Here is a 20,105-nt window from a genome sequence, read left to right on the forward strand (position 1 = left end):
CAAGTATATTGGTCACAGGCTATTTCACACAAACGTCCACAGATGACTTGTGAACTGCGTAATGGGAAAGCCTCGCCTTCTGCTGTTAAGGTGACTGGATTACTCGATACCTGTGCGGATATATCCATCATCTCAGTGTATAATTGGCCAAGCCCTTGGCCTCTGGTGTCCTCTGATTCAGGTGTTGTGGGGCTAGGGGGAGCTACACAGTGTTACACTGCAGTTCGTTTCCTCCTGATTTGTAATCCTGAAGGGCAGGCTGCGACTGTAAGACCATATGTCACTCCTGCCCCTCTAACTCTGTGGGGAAGGGATTGTCTGGCTCCATGGGGAGTTAAAATCACCACGGATTTTTAACTGGGGCCACTGTGCTTTTGCAGGGCGATAAACAGCCTACATTGGCACTTACATGGTTAACTGACACTCCAGTGTGGGTACCTCAGTGGCCCCTGTCCAGAGAAAAGTTATAGGCCCTGCAGGATCTGGTCCAAGAGCAATTGGCTGCAGGCCACATTGAGCCATCATTCAGTCCCTGGAACACACCTGTTTTTGTTATACAAAAGAAATCTGGGAAATGGAGATTTTTACAGGATTTGAGAAAAGTCAATGCTGTCATGGCACTGATGGGAGCTCTGCAGACAGGACTCCCATCACCCACAATGATACCCCTCGACTGGCCAATAATAGTAATTGATCTGAAAGATTGTTTTTTCACAATTCCTCTAGCTGAGGCTGACAAAGAAAAATTTGCTTTTACAGTACCCTCTGTCAATAATGCAGAACCTGCAAAGCGATATCAATGGAAGGTTTTGCCTCAGGGGATGAAAAACTCACCCACTATTTGCCAGTGGTATGTCGCAAAGGCTTTAACTCCTGTGAGAATCCAGTTCCCGAAATGTTACTGTTTCCGTTTTATGGATGATATTCTGTTCTCGGCCGAGCAAAAAGAAACATTGTCTGCAGTTGCAAATGCAGCTAAAGAATTGCTTCGGTCTTTTGGCCTTGTCATTGCACCAGAGAAAATACAAGCTGCAGAACCTTGGAAATATCTGGGCCTCCTTGTCACTAAAAGAACAGTAAGGCCTCAGCCTATTCAGTTACAATTGCCTATCAATACCCTAACTGATGTTCAAAAATTAGCAGGTTTGTTAAATTGGTTACGCCCTTATTTGGGGTTGACAAATTCGCCACTGCAACCTCTTTTTGCACTGCTCAAACATTCCACAGATCCATTGGAACCACGATCCTTAACTCAGGAAGCAGTTCAGATCATTTGGCAGGTAGAAACGGTGTTAACAGAACGATTTGTTTCTCACATTGATTTGTCTCAAATTGTTCAGCTTTTTGTTCTCATAGATCAGAACTTCCCCTGTGGGATCCTTGTTCAGTGGAACGAGACCTGGGACGATCCTCTACACATTCTTGAGTGGTTGTTTTTACCCTCTCAGAAAACAGCACCTGGCCTGTTTGAACTTCTTGCTGAGATTATCATGAAAGCATGAAAATGGTGCATAGAATTAATTGGCAGAGATCCTAGTTGTATTGTTTTACCTGTACAATCCTGGTATTTTGAGTGGTGTTTGAATCACAAATATGAATTGCAAGCTGCTATGGCAGATTTTCAGGGACAAATTGCCTATCATTTACCTTCACACCCTTTACTGAAATTTTTTAGTGAAGTACCTGTTGGACAAAAGCTGCTGTCATCCAAGGAACCAGTGGAAGGACTCACTCTTTTTACAGATGGTTCGGGGAAAACAGGAAAAGCTGCTGTGGTCTGGTATACACCCACAGGATGGCAACATGAACTTGTTCGACAGTCCGGGTCTCCACAAGTTGTGGAACTCCGTGCTGCTACTTTGGCATTTCAACTTTTTCCTCAGCCTTTTAATCTTGTTACAGATTCGGCTTCTGTGGCGGGACTTGTACAGCGTTTAGATCAAGTAGTTCTTTCTGAATGTGATGATCATCTTCTCTTTCAGGTTTTGTTAACATTGTGGTGAACTCTACAGTCTCGTACTGCTCCTTACTTTGTTTGTCATATTCACAGTCACACTTCGCTGCCTGGATTTTTTACTGAGGGTAATGCTCGAGCAGACTCTCTCGTAGCACCTGCACAGATCAGGCCTGTTCCAGACAAGTGACAACAGGCTCTCCTCTCACATCAGTTTTTTCACCAAGGCAGTACTGCTCTCAAGCGACAGTTTGGCATTCCACAATCTCTTGCTCGTTCTATTGTGGCTGCCTGTCCTGATTGCCAGGGTCAGAATGTCCCTGTCTATTATGGAACCAATCCTAGAGGATTGCAAGCTTTACAGGTATGGCAAAGTGATGTTACTCATGTCCCAGAATTTGGACGTCTCAAATTTGTGCATGTTTCTGTTGATACATATTCTCATGCTGTTTGTGCTACTGCTCATGCAGGCGAGCGTGCTCTTGATGTGATTCGTCATTTTCAACAAGCTTTTGCTACCCTTGGTGTCCCATTGCAGCTGAAGACTGACAATGGCCCTGCCTATAGCTCTCAGAAATTTCAAACCTTTTTGAATGACTGGGGAGTGTCTCATGTTACTGGCATCCCTCACTCTCCTGTGGGGCAAGCTATTGTAGAACGTATGCACGGCTCTCTGAAGCGTCTGCTTCAGAAACAGAAAGGGGGAATGCATGGTAAGCCCCCTCAAGCCCGTTTAGACAAAGCCGTTTATGTTTTAAATTTTTTGAGTTTTCCCCTGGATTCTCATTTTCCTGCTCTCTTTTTGCATTTTTCCTCATTAGTGTCATGTCAACCCGTGACCGCTCCTGCTCCCGTTCAGGTACAGGTGTCTGGACAGTGGTCTGGCCCTCATCAACTGATAAGCTGGGGAAAGGGTTACACTTGTGTCTCTGCAGATGATGGACCGTGGTGGGTTCCTGCTCGGTGCATACGTCCCTTTTTTGCCTCGGGGGAACCGGCAGTGATGACTCCTACGCGGAACAGCTCGAACGACTCAGCCCATGGAACAGCCACAGCGTCTGGGTGACCCTGATGAAAGCACTGAACCAGACCACCTTCTGTGCCTCCTTGGCGAAACCAGAGCTACCTTTTCACACATGCCTTGTTGGGGCACCTGTAAATAACTCTGATGCAGTGAAACTTGTTTCTAATGTTACACGATTACCTGATGTAGCAACCAAGGCTTGTAATGCTTCTGCGCAGAGCTGCATCGCAAATGTAAACGACTGGCATTTGGGGTTGGTTACTGTCCTTACTCAAGACGGGGGTCTTAGTTTTGATAATAGTCGTGGTTGTGCTAGTGATGTTACCATGTATTGTGTCGTGTTTGCAAAGGGCCCTGCAAAAGACGACACAGGGAATATGTCCTGCACAATTGCAGAAAGGGGGAATTGATGGGGTTAATAGCGGGTCTGTTGGCTCCCAGGATGGAGATACTGACTGGGAAAACTTTCGGGTGTATCCTTGATGATAAGGAAGTCAGTACACAGCCCTAATGGAGAAAACAAAGACAGGCTGCAAAGCTGGTAGGCCTAGGATGTGGGAACTGCAATAAGGCCTTAAGCTTTGCCAAATGTATCACCAATAGATCCTAGCCAATGAAAATGCTGTTGCTTGCTTACCTAAAATAAGGATACTGCTTGCTGCTAGCAAGGGGTATAAAAAAGCAGATGAGAAAATAAAGGAGAAGACATCTTTCCTGCACATAACTGACTCCTTGTATCCTTATCGGCCATCACGACTCTACACTGACAGGAGAACACCTCTATCACCTCTTCTCTGAACTACAAAATATCCATCCTTGAATTAAAACAAAAAAAGTACAAACTTTGAAAACTTGTTTTGAAATTGCCTTGAAGACAATTAAAGGAAGACAAAGAGATCCGGAGAGATTTCTGGAGTTTAATGAGCCCCACGGGGTGTTTTCAGCCCAGCCCATGATCCTGAGGGACTGAGAGAAGATTGAAGCAGCTGCTGAAGAAGTCAGAAGCCAAACTCCAAGTGCCTTGAAGCATTGCTGGGCCCCACTGAGGGCAGGCACTGCCAAAGCCTCCCCAGGGACTCCTTGGAGCAGCTCCTTGGAGGCCAGGAGTGCAGGCAGACAAAGGCTCTGGGCAGGCCCCTGCAATGCTGAGCAAAGCCTGCCTTGGTTTTGTGGAGCACAAAGGCCAAGGCCTGAGCCCCAGGCCCTGGCCCAGCAGATCCTGTCCCTCCCGGCTGGCTCAGGGCTGTTTGGGGGGCACTGGGATGGGAGGGGGAGGAACAACAAAGGCCCAAACCTGGGCAACCCCTGCCAGGCTCCTGAGGGAGGGGCGAGGCAGAACCCAAGTGCAGAACCTGCCAGGAAAGTGTCTTGTGGTGGCCTGAGTGGCAGAGGCAGCTGCCAGAGGCAAGGGGACAAAGGCCTGGGTGCCTTTGGGCCTTGCAGCCCTGCCAGAGCCCTTGGCCATCTCTCCTGCAGGCTGTCCTGCCCTGGCCCTGCTGCTGCTCTGGCCTTGCAGGCTGCACACACCCCTCCTGCTTTCCCACCCCCTCCCAGCAGCATTTCTAGACCCTCCCTGATGTCTCTGCACCAGCTCTGGCTGTTGCCATGTGCACTTGGCCTTCTGAACTTGGATCCTGAGCCCCTGTGCCACAGGACATCCCTCCCAGAGCCCAGGCCCTTCTCCTGGGGGTCACTGCAGAGCTGAGCAGATCCAGGTCACCTCCCATTCCTCTGCCAACCCCCTGGGCCTGGTCTGGGCCCTCCAGGTCCTTGCCCTGCTCCCAAGGGCTGTGGGGGTGCTTCATGGTCAGGGCTTGGGGTTTAGAGCTCAGAGTCAGGATTAGGCAGAATTTTAGAAGGTTTGTTGTTCTGATGGCAGTGTCTGGTTCATGATTAGGGTTTTGGGCTGGGTTAGGATTAAAGCTTGTCTTTTCATACCAACAATGCAGGTTTGCATTGGGGTGGGCATTGGAGGACAAATAAGAGTCTGGAGTTCTGGGTTTGGGCTTTACCTTTGAGGTCAGGTTGAGGTTGGGATTAGAACAGTGGATTCCTTTCATTGGGAGGGGCAGCGCTTTTGGACTGGGGCTTGAAGTTAGAAATAGTGTAGAAGTCCATCAGGAGTGTTTGCACAATCAGTGTTTCAGCACCCTCAGCTTTAATTGAACCTGTTTTTACCTCATAAAAATCGTTCCCCTCTGTTGGACAAGCCCCTCTTTCCTTCCCCAAATATCCAATCCTTTTTGTCCCAGTTCCTCCTGATCTCCCCCAAACTTCCATCTGGGTGGGCTCAGCTTTGTGATGACACTGTGCAACCTCATGGAATCAAGGGGCTATTGTGGCACTGCAGGGCCTCATGGAAACCAAGGAACACAGGGACACTGTGGTGTAAAATCTTGTAGAACCAGGGGGCCATTTAATATCTGGGGCCTTGTGGAACAAAAAGAACCCTGAAACCTTTTGGAACCTCATGGAACCAGGGAGCCATTGTGTCACTGTGGTGCCTCATGGAAACAAAGGAACCTTGGGACACAGTGGAACCTCATAAAATCAAGGGGCCACTGCGACACCACAGGGCCCTTTTGGAGCCAAATGGACCTTGGGACAGTGGGGAACCCTATGGAATCAAGGGGCCATTGTGACACTGGGGAAACTCGTGGAAAAATGGAACCTAGAGACACTATGCAACTTCATGGAATCAAGGGGTCATTGTGACACTGAGGACACCACATGGACTCAAGGGACGACTGTGACACTACAGGGCATTCTGGTGCCAAAGGAACCCGGGGACACTGTGCAGCCTCATGGAATTGGGGTGCCATTGTGTCACTCTAGAACCTTATGTTATCAAGAGGCCATTTTGACAGTGCAGGCTCTCCCTGGGACACTCTGCAAATCAAGGAGGCATTGTGACACTGAATGCCCTATGGACCTGAGGACACTGTGGAAACTCATGGAATCCAGGGGCCATTTTGACCCTGCAAGGCCCTATAGAGCCAAAGAAACTTGTGGAGAAATTGGAGCCTCATGGAATCAAGAGTCATTATGACACTGCAGGGCCTCCTGGAACCAAGGGGCCACTGTTCCTCCCCAGAACTCCATGGAATCAAGCAGAGCCGCTGCCTCCCCCCCGCCGCCGCACAGACCGGAGTCGCCGGCTCTGCCCCGCTTGGACACCTCTGGAGTCAGCGTGTTCTTGGGCAGCACAACTGATCTCAGACCAGAGAGTTTCCCACATTTTGCTTTGCCCCCTCTTTTCCCCAGGGACAGGGCAGCCTCTTTCCATGGTCCCTCTGCTCACACAGGGTGTCCTGCTCTTCTCCTGGCACATCCCATCTCCCCACAGAGCCTTTCCCCAGGGGAACACGTCTGTGCTGGCCTGAGCAGCCCTTCCTGCACCCCCTGCCCGTGCTCCCCACAGCCCCTGAGCTGGGGGGGCTGCTCTGCAGAGCAGGGGGGCTGTGGGGCCCATGGCCATGGGGGACTCTGTTGGGCTGTGCTGCTCAAGCTGGGAGGCAGAGCCAGCTGATGGTGCTCCCTGCACTGACCACCTCCCACAGACGCTCCTGTGTGGCCATGGAGGGGGCTCAGAGGGGCCCTGCCTTGTTCCAGAGCTGGGTCATGGCTTTGGGGGCTGCCCTTGACTGACCTGTGGAAGTTCACTGAGGGCAAGAGAAGTCACTTGCAAGAGTTTTCCCTGTACCTGCTGCCCCCCTGGGCTTGCAGAGCTCTGTTTGCCACTCCACAGGCAGATTTAGTACTTGATCTCTGGGTGACTACACCCTGGGCAGGATTCTGCTCCAGGGCTCCATTCCCTGCTGACTGGATGGGACGGGCTGTCCCTGCAGATCCTCTGTGCTCTCCTGCACTTCCTGATTTCCTACAGACAAGTCCTCACCTGCCATCAGAGCCCTCACAAGCTGCAGAGCCCCAGGTAGGTGACTTGGAGACCATTTGTCACCTCCATTGGCCATCAGCCACCAACACACAGCATCTGACCCAGCCCTCAGTCCCTGCAGTCCCAGTGGGTCCCTGACCTCACTGCACTGTCTCCATGAGAAACAAGCAAAGCAACAAGACTTTGGAGAGTCTATTCCTTGGACTTCTTCTCGATACCAGAGTTGGGAAAGGACCTCAGCCTTCAGGAAGTGCCTGGAGGGGAACCCCTTTGCTGCTGGAACTGCTGTTGTGGAGCCCAGCCCTGTCCCAGCAGTGCCCAGGGCCTGTCCCTGCCTGTGCTCACAGGCCTGACCCAGAGCAGGACAGTGACTGAGCTGCCAGAGCACTCAGGCCTTGGGCACGGACAGGAAAGGAGAGGGTGGGAGTGCAAAGAGAGCAGATCTGAAAAGACTCAGTTCAGGTGCTCCCTGGCAGTGATTCCAGAGACTGTAATTCTTCATGTACAAACTAACACAGGCAGGATGTTTGACAAACACCTTGTTGCACAAACTTTTGTTTAAATGCACTCAAAGCATGATTTCTGATTTCTATACTTTGTGGGTGAAAAAAAAGAGGTAGAGAGGGAATTATGTATGGGATGAAGAATAAAATTTCAGTCTTAATGACATGAATAGAGGAAAAAAACAGGGAAGCCCCCTGTCCCAAACACTATCAAAAGCTTTAGAAGACAGGCTGGGCCCAAAATGTGTTACACAATGAGTGTTCTGCAGAAGAAAAGAGGCAGTTTATTGCATCTCAAAAACATGTAGTCTTCATTTTACTGATGGGTCCATCGGTGTGAGATCATGGCAGAGCTGTTGGTGAAGCTCTTCCCACACTCCCCACACTTGTAGGGCCTTTCCCTGGTGTGGATGCGCTGGTGTTGGATCAGGTGGGAGCTGTACCTGAAGTTCTTCCCACATTCCCTACACTTGTAGGGCCGTTCCCAGGTGTGGATGTGCTGGTATTAGATCAGGTTGGAGCTGTCACTGAAGCTCTTCCCACATTCCCTACACCTGTAGGGTCATTCTCCAGTGTGGATGCACTGGTGTTGGATCAGGTGGGAGCTGTACCTGAAGCTCTTCCCACATTTCCTACACTTGTAGGGCCGTTCCCCGGTATGGATACGCTGGTGGTGCATCAGGTGAGAGCTGTCCCTGAAGCTCTTCCCACACTCCCCACACGTGTAGGGCCGTTCACCAGTGTGGACACGCTGGTGTCGGATCAGGGTGGATCTGTCCCTGAAGCTCTTCCCACACTCCCCACACGTGCAGGGCCGTTCCCCACTGTGGATCATCTGGTGTCGGATCAGGTTGGTGCTCTGGCTGAAGCTCTTCCCACATTCCCCACATGTGTAGGGCCGTACCCCAGCATGGATGTGCTGGTGTCGGATCAGGTTGGTGCCCGTCCTGAAGCTCTTCCCACATTCCAAGCACCTGAAGGGTTTCTCTCTGCTGGGAGGCTGCTCAGGGACCACCAGGTCAGAGCTCCCCCTCAAGCTCCGGTCGCCTTCCCGGCACAGGCTGGCTCTTTCCTCCTCAGAGCACCCTGGGCTGGCTTTGGAGCCCCTCCTGTGGGGGGATCTCCGGCCCTTTTCCTCCCCGCTGCCTTCCTGCGCCGGGGAGCCCTTCAAAACGGCCTCTCCCACCAGGGTCTCACGGGGGGATTTGTCCTCCGGGCTCTCCCTCCTCAGCTCGGGGCCTGGGGCAGGAAGCAAGAAGGACAGGCAGGGGATTTGCCTCCGGCCCACAGGGAAGGCCAAGGACATCCCCCCAACTCCGGCCCCGGCAGGACGGCGGCGCCAGCGGGGTTGTCCTGCAGCCGGGGCCATGCTGGGCTGACAGAGCCAGCACAACACCCGCCCAAAGGGACACTGACTTCCTCCTCACCTGCCTGGGGGGCCCAAGGCATCTTCCTCTTCCTCGCAGCCTCCTCCTCCATCCGCCCAAGCTTTGGGAACGACAAATCCTGATGGGGGGGAAAACAAGGGCTGAGCGCGTTGGCTTGGGGGTTCCTCCTGCCCAAGTCCATCTCTAGAACTCACCGGGCATCCTGTGACCATAAAAACCTCCAAAACACCAAGATTCAGCCCAGAAAAACCCAAACCACCAAGATTCAGGCAAAAAGCCCCTCAGAAACAGTGAGATGAACCTCTCCCCAAACTGCAAAATGTTAAGATTCAGCCAAAACATACTCCAAAATAGAAAGATTCAGCCAAAAAAAAAAAAGTCTTTAATTGGAAGGATGAGGAGAGTGAGGACATTTCATGGGCACTTGATTGAGTTGCTATATATTAATCAAAAGCTGAATTAATGTAGTCTCACTTAAAACTCAATTTTTTTCTTCCTAGTTTCAGTGTAGAGAATAAATATGAAATCACTGGACTTCAGGCCTGGATCATTACCCCTGTGCTTTGGAGTGCAAATGCTTCCTCCTTCCACTTCTCCCCCGCCATCCTTTCTGACAACTGGATTCCTCTGCTGTGCTGTGCCAATATCCTGGGATGTGCAGTTTCCACATTTCCAAGGATTAAAGGCTACTTTTGCCTACCAGTGCCAAAGGCTGCTCTGTGAAGTTCAGTGTGAGAGAATCCGGGGCAATCAGACACTGAAATTGTTGAGCTGCAATGGGACATGCAAATGGAATGACAGAATCCATTCTGCTGGCCCAGACACAGAAGCCAATATCTGGCTGTGGCTCTTTGCCTCCCTGGCACCATCCTCTGTGGTTCCTGCTGCCCACCATGGCACTGGCAGTCCCAGGGGCACAGGTACGTCCATCCTGTACATGAAGTCAGAGTCAGACTGTCCACAAGTGTTAGCAGCAGTAAAACAGTGCACTGCTGACCTTCTCGAATTTATCTCTGTTAATGTCTGACTTCACTTGGTCAATCTGTGTTCTCCTGCACAGCGTTACCTGGGTTTATGATTTTTATTATCACTGCACCAAATTAATCTGGAATGTGTGGTCAGAACAGTAATTACCTGTATTTGTGTATAACTGTGCTCTTCTATTTTTCATGCTTTCTGGCAAATTCACTGACAACTTCTTTCACGACTACATGATGGGGACTGAATTTAATATTGGGGGGTTTCCTGAGGGCAGCACTAACCAGACTTTTGTGTGTGTGTGTGAGACAGGCAGAAGCACAAATGCCTGCACAGCCCAGAGCAGTCAGTGTGGGGCTGTGCCTGCTGCTGCAGAGACCCCCAGGGAACAAACCCAGGCAGTAGTTTGGGTTTATTCCTTGCTCTGTGTCAGTGGAATAGAATGTTCCACAGGAGCTCTGTCCCCCTCTGTGGCACCAGGTGGCTCGAAGCTGAAGAGGGGGGGGGGTCAAGTGCAAGTTCCCTTCTGAAGTGTGTCCCTAAGGAGGACACTTGCCTTATTACTGCTTATTATGTGTAATATCTTACAGATCTATCATACAACACCTAAGGATGGATTCTGTAGAATATGTGCCATATATATGATACAGATTGTTGCTTTATCTGTCTGTCCAGATAGATATTGTGTATGCACAGAGATTGTATTTGAGGGATATGTTCCTCTCAATACCCTGTGAGCTCCACTCCCAAGGCCAGCAAATTCCTGAAGCTCCCCCTTCTGTGCCCTGCAGGTTTTGGCAGATTTGCAAGAGCAGGGGAATCATTCCCTGCAGCCCCTTTGCACTGTAGGAAATGGGAGCCCTGTGCACATCCTGCTGCCTCCAGATTCCATTCTGGGTGTGGGAACGACCCTGTGGGGAGCAAAGAAATGCCTGGTTCTGCAGGAGCTGGAGATGCTCAAGGGGCAGCAGGACCAAGTCAGGGGCCTGGGGGGGCCTGGGGGGCTTTGGGGTCTGGGAGGGTCCTGGGGGAGCTGGGGAGGGGCTTTGGGGATTGGGGGTACAAACCAGTACAAACCAGGACAGACCAGTACTTCCTCACTGCTCCCCAGATCTCTCCTGGAGCTGGGCCACCTTGTCGGGGGACACCTGAGCCCCCCAGTGCCCTCCCAGTACAGCCCAGTGCCCCCAGTACAGCCCACTGTGTTCCTGTCCCAGGGTGTGGGTGATCCCTCTTTATGGGGGTTGGAATGGATTTTAGGAAGGCTGGGGGAGATTTGAAGGGATCTGCGGGGGGGTCGGGGGTCTTTGAGTGCATTTGGAGGAGTTAAAACAGGTTTTGGGGGCATTGGGGCATCAAAGGGATCTGTGGGGGGAAAGGATTAAAGGGAAAATAGTGGTTAAGAGACATTTGGGAGGGGTTAAAAGGGCCTGGGGGGGAGAGGAGGGGCTGAACCAAGAGTAGGTGAGTCCTGAGACCCAGCCTGGTTTCCCCAAGACCCTCTTGGTGTCCCCAGTTCTTTCCTTCACACCCCGAGACCCCCCTGGTGTCTCCAATATCCCCATGGCCTCCCCACAGCCCCAGTTCCCCCCTTGACACCCCCAATTCCACTGTCCACAAACCCCATCCCTGATGTCCCCAACCATCCATCTCACCCCAGGAGCCCCCCATGGACCCTCTGACCACAAAAATGCCCCCCCCACACGCTCACAGAGAGGCCACGGGCATCTGGGGACACGTTGGGGGGCTTTGTGGGGCACTGGGTTATTACTGGGGGATACTGGGACACACTGGGGGGAACCAGGGGTACACTGGGAGGGACTGGGGAGTTACTGAGGGACACTGGGAGGGCGCTGGGAGGGACTGGAGGTGAACTGGGACACACTGGGGGACACTAGCAGAGAACTGGGGAGTTACTGGGGGATTACCAGGACACACGGGGGGACACTGGGAGGTTACTGGGCCATACTGGGGGTTACTGGGTGCTCACTGCAGGACCACTGGCCCATACTGGGGGGCAGTGGCAGGTCACTGGGACACACTGGGTGGTCACTGAGTGGGTTACTGGGACATACTGTAGGTCACTATGATATACTGGGGGCACTGGGATCCCCTTACCTCGATGTGGTACATCTCCCCCCCTGGATTTTGAGGGGCATCCCTAGGACCCCTCCCCTGGGGGCTGGGGGACCCCCTGACCCCACTGCTGGGCTTTAGGGAACCCGACAAAATCCCCTCAAAACCCTTGACCCATCAAAACCTCTTTAAGGGTCCCTCAAATTGACTCAGAGACCTCATCCCTCCCCAGCACCCCCTAAACCCTCTCAGTGACCCGCAAAACCCACCTGGGACACCCCAAGCCCATTCAGGGACCCCCCAACCCCTCTCAGGGACCCTCAAAAACGTCTGGGACCCATTAACCCCCGTAGAGACCCCAAAACTGCCTAAAAAGTTCCCCAAAAAGCCCCCCATGACCCCCAAACCTCCTCACAGACCCCCTAATGCCCACCTGGGACACCCCAACTCTCCTCAGAAACCAAAACCCCCTCAGAGACTCCCAACCCGCTTTAGGGACCTTCAACCTCCTCCCTGAGTCCCCTCAGGACACCGAACCCCCTCAGGGACCCCTCAAAACGTCCCCGGGAACCCCCGAATCCCCGCGCTAAACCCTCCCGAGCCCTCCAGCCTTTCCCCCCCCAGCCGCGCTCCCCGCAGCCCCCGAGGGGATCCCCAGACCCCGCTCTCGCCGCCCCCCCGCAGCACACGCAGCTCACCGCAGCACCCGCCGCCATCACCGACCCCCGGAATCCAACGTGGCGCTGGCTCTGCGCGCGCACCGCCTGTACTGACCCGCCCCGCAGCCAATCAGCGCGCGGCCACGGCCCCTGCCCGCTTTCCGCCACGTACCCGCTTTACGCGATGCACTGTGGGAGTTGTAGTCCTTGCGGCATGGGAGGGTAAGACTTTTTAGTTTTTAATTTTTCTGTCTTTATTTCATCCCTTTTCTTTCTTTCTTTTCTTTCTTTTTTATTTTTTCTTTACTTATTCCCCGCCTTGTCTTGCGTCCGCTGACGCTCAAAGGGCCGCTATGATTCGCCGCAAGGACTACAACTCCCACATAAAACTGCGCAAAGCGCAGGCGCAGCGGCGGTTGTGCGGGGGCGAGGCCGCGCGTTGATTGGGTGTGGTGGTGTTATCTAAAAGCGGTGCGCGCGCAGAACGCTGCCTTGGCTTCCGGAATCGGTGATGGCGCCGGGGCCTTCAGTTCCCTGTAAGATCTGGCGGGGACTGTGGCGAGAGCGGGGTCTGGGGATCCCCTCGGGGGCTGCGGGGAGCGCGGCCGTGGGTGGAAGGGCTGGAGGGCTCGGGAGGGTTTAGCGCGGGGGTTCGGGGGTTTCCGAGGACGTTGTGAGGGGTCCCTGAGGGGGTTCGGTGTCCTGAGGGGACTCAGGGGGGAGATTGAAGGTCCCTGAAGGGGTTTGGGGGTCTCTGAGGGGGTTTTGGTTTTTGAGCAGATTTGAGGGGTCCCAGGTGGGCTTTGGGGGTCTCTGATGAGGTTTGGGGGTCCTGGGGGGCTTTGCGGGGACCTTTTAGGCAGTTTTGGGGTCTCAAGGGGTTTAAAGTGTCCCAGACGGTTTTGAGGGTCCATGAGGGGGATTGGGGGGTCCCTGAATGACCTTGTGGAGGTCCCAGATGGGTTTTGTGGGTTACTGAGAGGGTTTAGGGGGTGCTGGGGAGGGATGAGGTCCCTGAGGGCATTTTAGGGATTCTTGAGTAGGTTTCAATGAGTCGAGGGGGGGATTTCAGGGTTTTGAGGGGATTTTTGGGAGTTCCCTAAAGCCAAGCAGTGGGTTCAGGGGGATCTCCAAGCCCCCAGGGGAGAGGTGCTAGGGATGCCCCCCAAAATCCGGGGGGGGGAGATGTACCACATCCAGGTAAGGGGATCCCAGTGCCCCCAGTATATCCCAATGACCTCCCAGTTACTCTCAGTATGGCCCAGTAACTCTCTCAGTGACCACCCTGTGTGTCCCAGTGACCTGCCACTGCCCCCCAGTATGGCCCAGTGGTCCTGCAGCGAGCACCCAGTAAGCCCCACTATGGCCCAGTAACTTCTGAGTGTCCCCCCGTGTGTCCTGGTAATCCCCCAGTGCCCCCCAGTGTACCCCAGTTCACCTCCAGTCCCTCCCAGTGTCCCCCAGTAACCCCCCAGTCCCTCCCAGTGCCCCCTGGTTCCCCCCAGTATGTTCCAGTATCCCCCCAGTAATCACCCAGTGCCCCACAAAGCCCCCGACTGTCCCCACCGTGTCCCCAGATGCCCTTGGCCTTTCTGTGAGCATGGGGGGGGGGGGGGGGGCATTTTTGTGTTCAAAGGGTCCAGGGGGGCTCCTGGGGTGAGATGGATGGTTGGGGACATCAGGGATGGGGTTTGTGGACAGTGGAATTGGGGGTGTCAAGGGGGGAACTGGGGCTGTGGGGAGGCCCTGGGGACATTGGAGACACCAGGGCGGTCTCGGGGTGTCAGGGGTGGAACTGGGGACACCAAGAGGGTCTCGGGGCCACCAGGGGAGGTCTCAGGACTCAGATGTTCATGATGGAGCTCCTCCTCTTCCCCCTCAGGCCCCTTTAACTCCCTCCAAATGTCCCTTTGCCTCCATTTTCCCTTTAATCCCCTCCCCCCACAGATCCCTTTGATGCCCCAATGCCCCCAAAACCCTTTTTAACTCCTCCAAATACTCCCAAAGACCCCCAAACCCCCCCAAATCCCCATCCAACCCCCCCAGATCCCTTCAAATCTCCCCTAGCCTTCCTAAAATCCATTCCAACCCCCATAAAGAGGGATCACCCGGCACCCTGGGACAGGAGCACAGTGGGCTGTACTGGGGGCACTGGGCTGTACTGGGAGGGCACTGGGGGGGCTCAGGTGTCCCCCGACAAGGTGGCCCAGCTCCAGGAGAGATCTGGGGAGTAGTGAGGAGGTACTGGTCTGTCCTGGTCTGTCCTGGTTTGTACCCCCAATCCCCAAAGCCCCTCCCCAGCTCCCCCAGGACCCTCCCACACCCCAAAGCCCCCCAGGCCCCTGACTTGGTCCTGCTGCCCCTTGAGCATCTGCAGCTGCTGCAGAACCAGGCATTTCATCAGCAAATGTGCAGGTGACCCCAAGCTGGGGGGGTGTTGATGTGCTGGAAGGCAGGAGGGCTCTGGAGCACAAGTGGTGTGAGGAGAGGCTGAGGGAGCTGGGGGTGTTGAGGCTGGAGAAGAGGAGGCTCAGGGGAGACCTCCTGACTGTCTGCAAGTCCCTGCCAGGAGGTTGGAGCCAGGTGGGGGTGGGGCTGTTCTGCCAGGAAGCAGCAGTAGGACAAGAGGGCTGGGTCTGGACCTGTGCCAGGGGAGGTTTAGGTTGGATATTGGGAAGCAATTTTTTGCTGAGAGAGTCATCAGGCCTTGGAATGGGCTGGGCAGAGAGGGGGTGGAGTCAGCGTCCCTGGAGGTGTTGAAGGTGAGAGTGGATGTGGCCTCAGTGCCATGGTCTGGGAAGCACGGTGGGGTTGGATCAAGGGTTGGACTTGATGATCTCAGAGGTGTTTTCCAACGTGTCTGATTCTGTGATTCTCTGATTGCCATTCCTGTGGCAGCACATGCTTGAGGCTCCATCCCCAGGGTGATAGAGATGTCTGTCCATATATATCTCCAAGGCTAGTGTGTAAATGTGTGGTGTTAGAAAAGCAGGCTGAGTTCTGGCATAGTTTTAGAAGGAGAAGGAAGCCCAGAGGCCAGTGCAAGCAGGTAGCCCTCAGCTTGCACATCATGTCCCCTCCCTGCAGGTTCCTGTCCTTGAGCCCAGGCCCTGAGGTGAGGCTGAGAAGTGGCGCGGAGGTGAGCCCAGAGCTGTCCCTGAGGTGAGGCTGAGAATAAGTGCAAGGCAGAGGTGCTGCTGAGGAAGGAGAGCCCTGTGGTGGGGAAGAGACAGAAGCTGTGAAAGCCCATCCCCGAGCAGGTGCTGTGTCCATCCCCTGTGTGCCAGGTGAGCTGGGGCTTTGCTGCAGAGCTGCAGGCGCTGATTTGAGCGTCTCCAAGTGCTGAGATGGTGGGCACCCAGGAACACAAACTGTGCCTGGCCACGGAGCCTGCAAGGAGGAGCAGAGACAGCCCTGGCAGTGTGGGGGGGCAGGTTGTCCCTGTGCCTTTCCCTGCAGGCCCTGGCTGTCCCTGCTGGGCCCCCGTCCATCCCCCCTTCAGGTCCCTGCACACCTACTCTCCAGAGCTTGACTCACTGCAGACTTTTCAGGGAAATCTGTGCTGGCAGCTGCATCCTGAGCCCAAGGGCAGTTTGTATCCCCGAGTACTGATCCAGCCTGGGGACCCAAAGGATCCTCTGCTGCCCTTGACTCCCTGCAGAGGAACAAGTGCCATGTCTCTGTTTGGGAGAAGCCAGATGCTGTCCCTGGGCCATCAGAAGTGGTGCTGAAGCCTCTTTCAGCCCTGCCCCGGGTGCAGTTTTCTCATCCCCTCACCGAGTGCCCGCTCCCCCAGCCGGCACTGACCAACCAGGGCGTTTGGCACACTTGGTTTGGTGGTTTGGAGAAACAACCCCAGACTGGCAGGGGGCCAGAGGACCTCGAGGAACAGCCCTGGCGAGGTGCCCACACTGGCAGGGGCCAGGGGATCGCTGCTCCATGGAACCGGCTGGAGCTCTGGGTGACCCTGAGCTGAAGGGCCTGTGACCTGTGAATGAGTCCAGGGTGGAGCAGAGACCCCCCTGCAGCCCGGGAGGAGCCCACGCCAGAGCAGGGGATGCCCAAAGGAGGTTGAGAGCCCGTGGGAAGCCCCTGCAGAGCCGAGGGAGCAAAGCCCTGGTTTCCAGGGCTGCCCCCCCACCCAGTTTTGTTGGGTTTAGGTGCAAACTGCAGCAGGGCCGTCCCTTGGCAGCAGCCGGTGCCGTGACACAGGCTCGGAGATGTACCAGCCCAGGAGGGACTGAGGGCAGGGGGTTCGTAGGGACCATCCAGGGCCCCTCGCTGCCCACTGGTGGATAAGACAATGCCAGGAGGAAGGAACTGGCTGGCCCAGAGGCACAGGAGGGAAGTCAGGCACTCTGAGCCATACCTGGGGGGAAGGAATTACAGCAGGGGGAGATCGGCACCACTGACTCCTTAAGCACCTCCTCAGAAGGGCCCCCAGACTGTGATGGAGGGAAGAACTGCAGCTGTGACTGATGGGCACAGGGAGGAGAGAGACAGCCAGCAAAGGGGGCTGGGAGCAGGAAGGAATAAGCTGAGAAGGTGACGGGATAAAGAACTTGTGTCGAGGTTTCTTAGTCAGTCAGAGCAATGTTGTGGCACTTCTCTGCTCAGCGGGGCCGGGGAGGCGGCAGCGGGACACCCTAACCCACAGCCCCCCAAGGACCCCCAAAAATATTCAGAGCCCACCCAGGACCTCACTCAGCTCCTTTTCTGGGGGGACTTCTCTGGGCAGTGGTGGTGCTGGGAGCCCCCCCGGCTGCGGGCGAGGAGCTCTCGGGTGAGAGCTCCCTTGGCAGAGAGAGAGCCAAGGGACAGGGCCACGGGCAGGGCCACGGGTGAGGGACAGGCAGGGCCATTGCAGGGCCACGGTGAGGGCACAGCCTGTGGCAGCAGAGCTGCCCAGGGCCGGGGGCAGCCGGGGGTGTTGGGACCAGGCAGTGCTGGGGCCGAGCAGAGCACGAGGCCTCTTGCAGAGCCCTGGAGCAGCCTCCCACTTGCCAGCCCTATTCTCAGGGCAGAGACATTTCTTTGGGCCAAAGAGCCCTAAAGCACTTGGCACTGACCACACTTTACCACCATCTGTTCTCCAACTGCTCTGCTGGTTCAGAGCAGCACAGTAGGACAGTGGTGACCCCTGGTATCCTCGGGACAGCAATGTACAGAACCCAGAGAGGGGGAATGTCTGGGAACGCGGCACTCGGAAGGCGAGAGTCAGAGGAGAAGGGACCCTTGGGACCCCCAACACTCCCAGCATCACAAAGTGGGACCCCCAGCATTCCAGATAGGGGAGACCCTCTGAACCCCAGAGGGGGCAGACCACAATGGGGGAACTCCTGGGAGCGTTTTTTTAGGCAGAATTTTCATATTTTGGAGTATTTTTTCTTGAATCTCAACTTTTTGCAGTCGGGGGGGGGGCTTCATCTTGCTATTTCTGAGAGGGTTTTTTGCCTGAATCTGGGTGGTTTGGGTTTTTCTGGGCTGAGTGTTGGGGTTTTGGAGGTTTTTATGGTCACAGGATGCCCGGTGAGTTCTAGAGATGGACTTGGGCAGGAGGAACCCCCAAGCCAACGCGCTCAGCCCTTGTTTTCCCCCCATCAGGATTTGTCGTTCCCAAAGCTTGGGCGGATGGAGGAGGAGGCTGCGAGGAAGAGGAAGATGCCTTGGGCCCCCCAGGCAGGTGAGGAGGAAGTCAGTGTCCCTTTGGGCGGGTGTTGTGCTGGCTCTGTCAGCCCAGCATGGCCCCGGCTGCAGGACAACCCCGCTGGCGCCGCCGTCCTGCCGGGGCCGGAGTTGGGGGGATGTCCTTGGCCTTCCCTGTGGGCCGGAGGCAAATCCCCTGCCTGTCCTTCTTGCTTCCTGCCCCAGGCCCCGAGCTGAGGAGGGAGAGCCCGGAGGACAAATCCCCCCGTGAGACCCTGGTGGGAGAGGCCGTTTTGAAGGGCTCCCCGGCGCAGGAAGGCAGTGGGGAGGAAAAGGGCCGGAGATCCCCCCGCAGGAGGGGCTCCAAAGCCAGCCCAGGGTGCTCTGAGGAGGAAAGAACCAGCCTGTGCTGGGAAGGCGGACGGAACTTGAGCTGGAGCTCCGACGTGGTGGTCAATGAACAACCTCCCAGCATGGAAAGGCCCTTCAGGTGTTTGGAATGTGGGAAGAGTTTCAGGAAGAGCGCTGACCTCCTCAAGCACCAGCACATCCACACTGGGGAACGGCCCTACACATGTGGGCAATGTGGGAAGAGTTTCAGGAACAGCTCCCACCTCCGCAGACACCAGCGCATCCACAGTGGGGAACGACCCTACACGTGTGGGGAATGTGGGAAGAGCTTCAGTGACTTATCCACCCTCCGCAAACACCAGGTGATCCACACTGGGGTACGGCCCTACACGTGTAGGGAATGTGGGAAGAGCTTTAGGGACAGCTCCAAGCTCCTCACCCACCAGCACATCCACACTGGGGAACGGCCCTACACGTGTGGCGAATGTGGGAAGAGCTTCAGTGACAGCTCCAGCCTGATCCGACACCAGCTTATCCATACTGGGGAACGACCCTACACGTGTGGGGAATGTGGGAAGAGGTTTCGGACCAGCTCAGATCTCCTCGTGCACCAGCGGACGCACACGGATGAGAGGCCCTTCTGCTGCAGCCACTGCGGGAAAGGCTTCAAGCAGAACTCCCACCTCGTCACCCACCAGCGCATCCACAGCGGGAGAGGCCCTACAAGTGTGGGCAGTGAGGGAAGAGCTTCATCAAGAGCTCAACTGTGGGGAATCCTGCTGATTGAAAATGGAGGCATTGGTCCTGACAACGTGTTGATGCACTCTGAGAGAGGAGAAAAACATCAAGAGAAAGAGAACAAGGACACTGCCCCATGAGAACAACGACTTATTTTGAACAAAGTGGCTGAGAAAAATATAAACATGAGAAGAAAACAAGAACAGATGTGCAGAGTGACTGTGAGAAAGTAGGACTGAAAGGGTCCACCTATCAGCTGTGAAAATTCTAGTTTGTGTATTTTAATTGACCTATCTATGTAATATACATATGCCTAAAGAACTGTGTTTAAAGAGCTGTAAACTGCAGCTCCGGGCTGCTGCTGCTTCCTTTTCTTTCCAATAAACTTTCTTGCTGGATATTTTGTGTCGCGGTCCGTTCCAACCGCGACATCTGGTGACCCCGACGCGCTGCTGCGTCTGCGTGAATATCGGACGGCAGAGAAGCCGATCGGGCGGCGGGAGGTTGCTGTGGGAACAGATCTAGGTGAAGCATTGAGAGCAATGGAGAAGTTGCCAGGCTAGCCTAGAACCAAGACACCTTGACAGGTGAGCCACTGAGAACATGGGGACAACTCTTAAGCAAAGAGGAATCTAGTGTCGTATCTACGTGGAAGTCTATCCTGCTTAAACGGGGAAGTGAAACGAACTGGCTTTGCGAAAGATACCACTTTGGTGCAAGGGCCAGGGATATGAAACGGACACTTACTGCTTTTAGTCTCTCTACTTGGAAATAAATTAGTGATAAGCTTTTTACTGCTGCCTCTAAGAGAGAAAGAGTTGCTGCTTCCCTCCTTACAACTTGGCAATTGTTATATGAAACAGTAAAAGACATTAAAGCACTGACTGGTA

General features: G+C 54.6%; 3 protein-coding genes across 3 annotated transcripts in view; 1 reads left to right on the forward strand and 2 right to left on the reverse strand.

Annotated features, from left to right (window-relative positions):
- LOC127474868 (zinc finger protein 239-like) overlaps window positions 1-19,613 on the forward strand; it is a 246,797-nt gene extending 227,184 nt beyond the window's left edge. Inside the window, exon 3 of the mRNA XM_051796180.1 lies at window positions 18,352-19,613. Coding sequence (XP_051652140.1) covers window positions 18,352-19,355 — 1,004 coding nt within the window. The 3' untranslated portion in view covers window positions 19,356-19,613. The remainder of the gene's footprint in view (window positions 1-18,351) is intronic.
- LOC127474822 (zinc finger protein 11-like) overlaps window positions 1-20,105 on the reverse strand; it is a 705,018-nt gene that overhangs the window by 494,895 nt on the left and 190,018 nt on the right. The window lies entirely within an intron of this gene.
- On the reverse strand, window positions 7,656-9,015 carry LOC127474927 (zinc finger protein 397-like). The gene is made up of 3 exons (XM_051796256.1): window positions 8,807-9,015; window positions 8,186-8,618; window positions 7,656-7,933 (listed from the first exon to the last, which is right to left on the reverse strand). Exons 1-3 carry the CDS (start codon window positions 8,946-8,948, stop codon window positions 7,885-7,887), a joined length of 624 nt encoding a protein of 207 aa, XP_051652216.1. The 5' UTR covers window positions 8,949-9,015; the 3' UTR covers window positions 7,656-7,884.

Source organism: Manacus candei, unplaced genomic scaffold (genome assembly GCF_025592945.1).
Source record: "Manacus candei isolate 608988 ecotype Guabito, Panama unplaced genomic scaffold, ASM2559294v1 h1tg000045l, whole genome shotgun sequence".
Taxonomy (NCBI): domain Eukaryota; kingdom Metazoa; phylum Chordata; class Aves; order Passeriformes; family Pipridae; genus Manacus; species Manacus candei.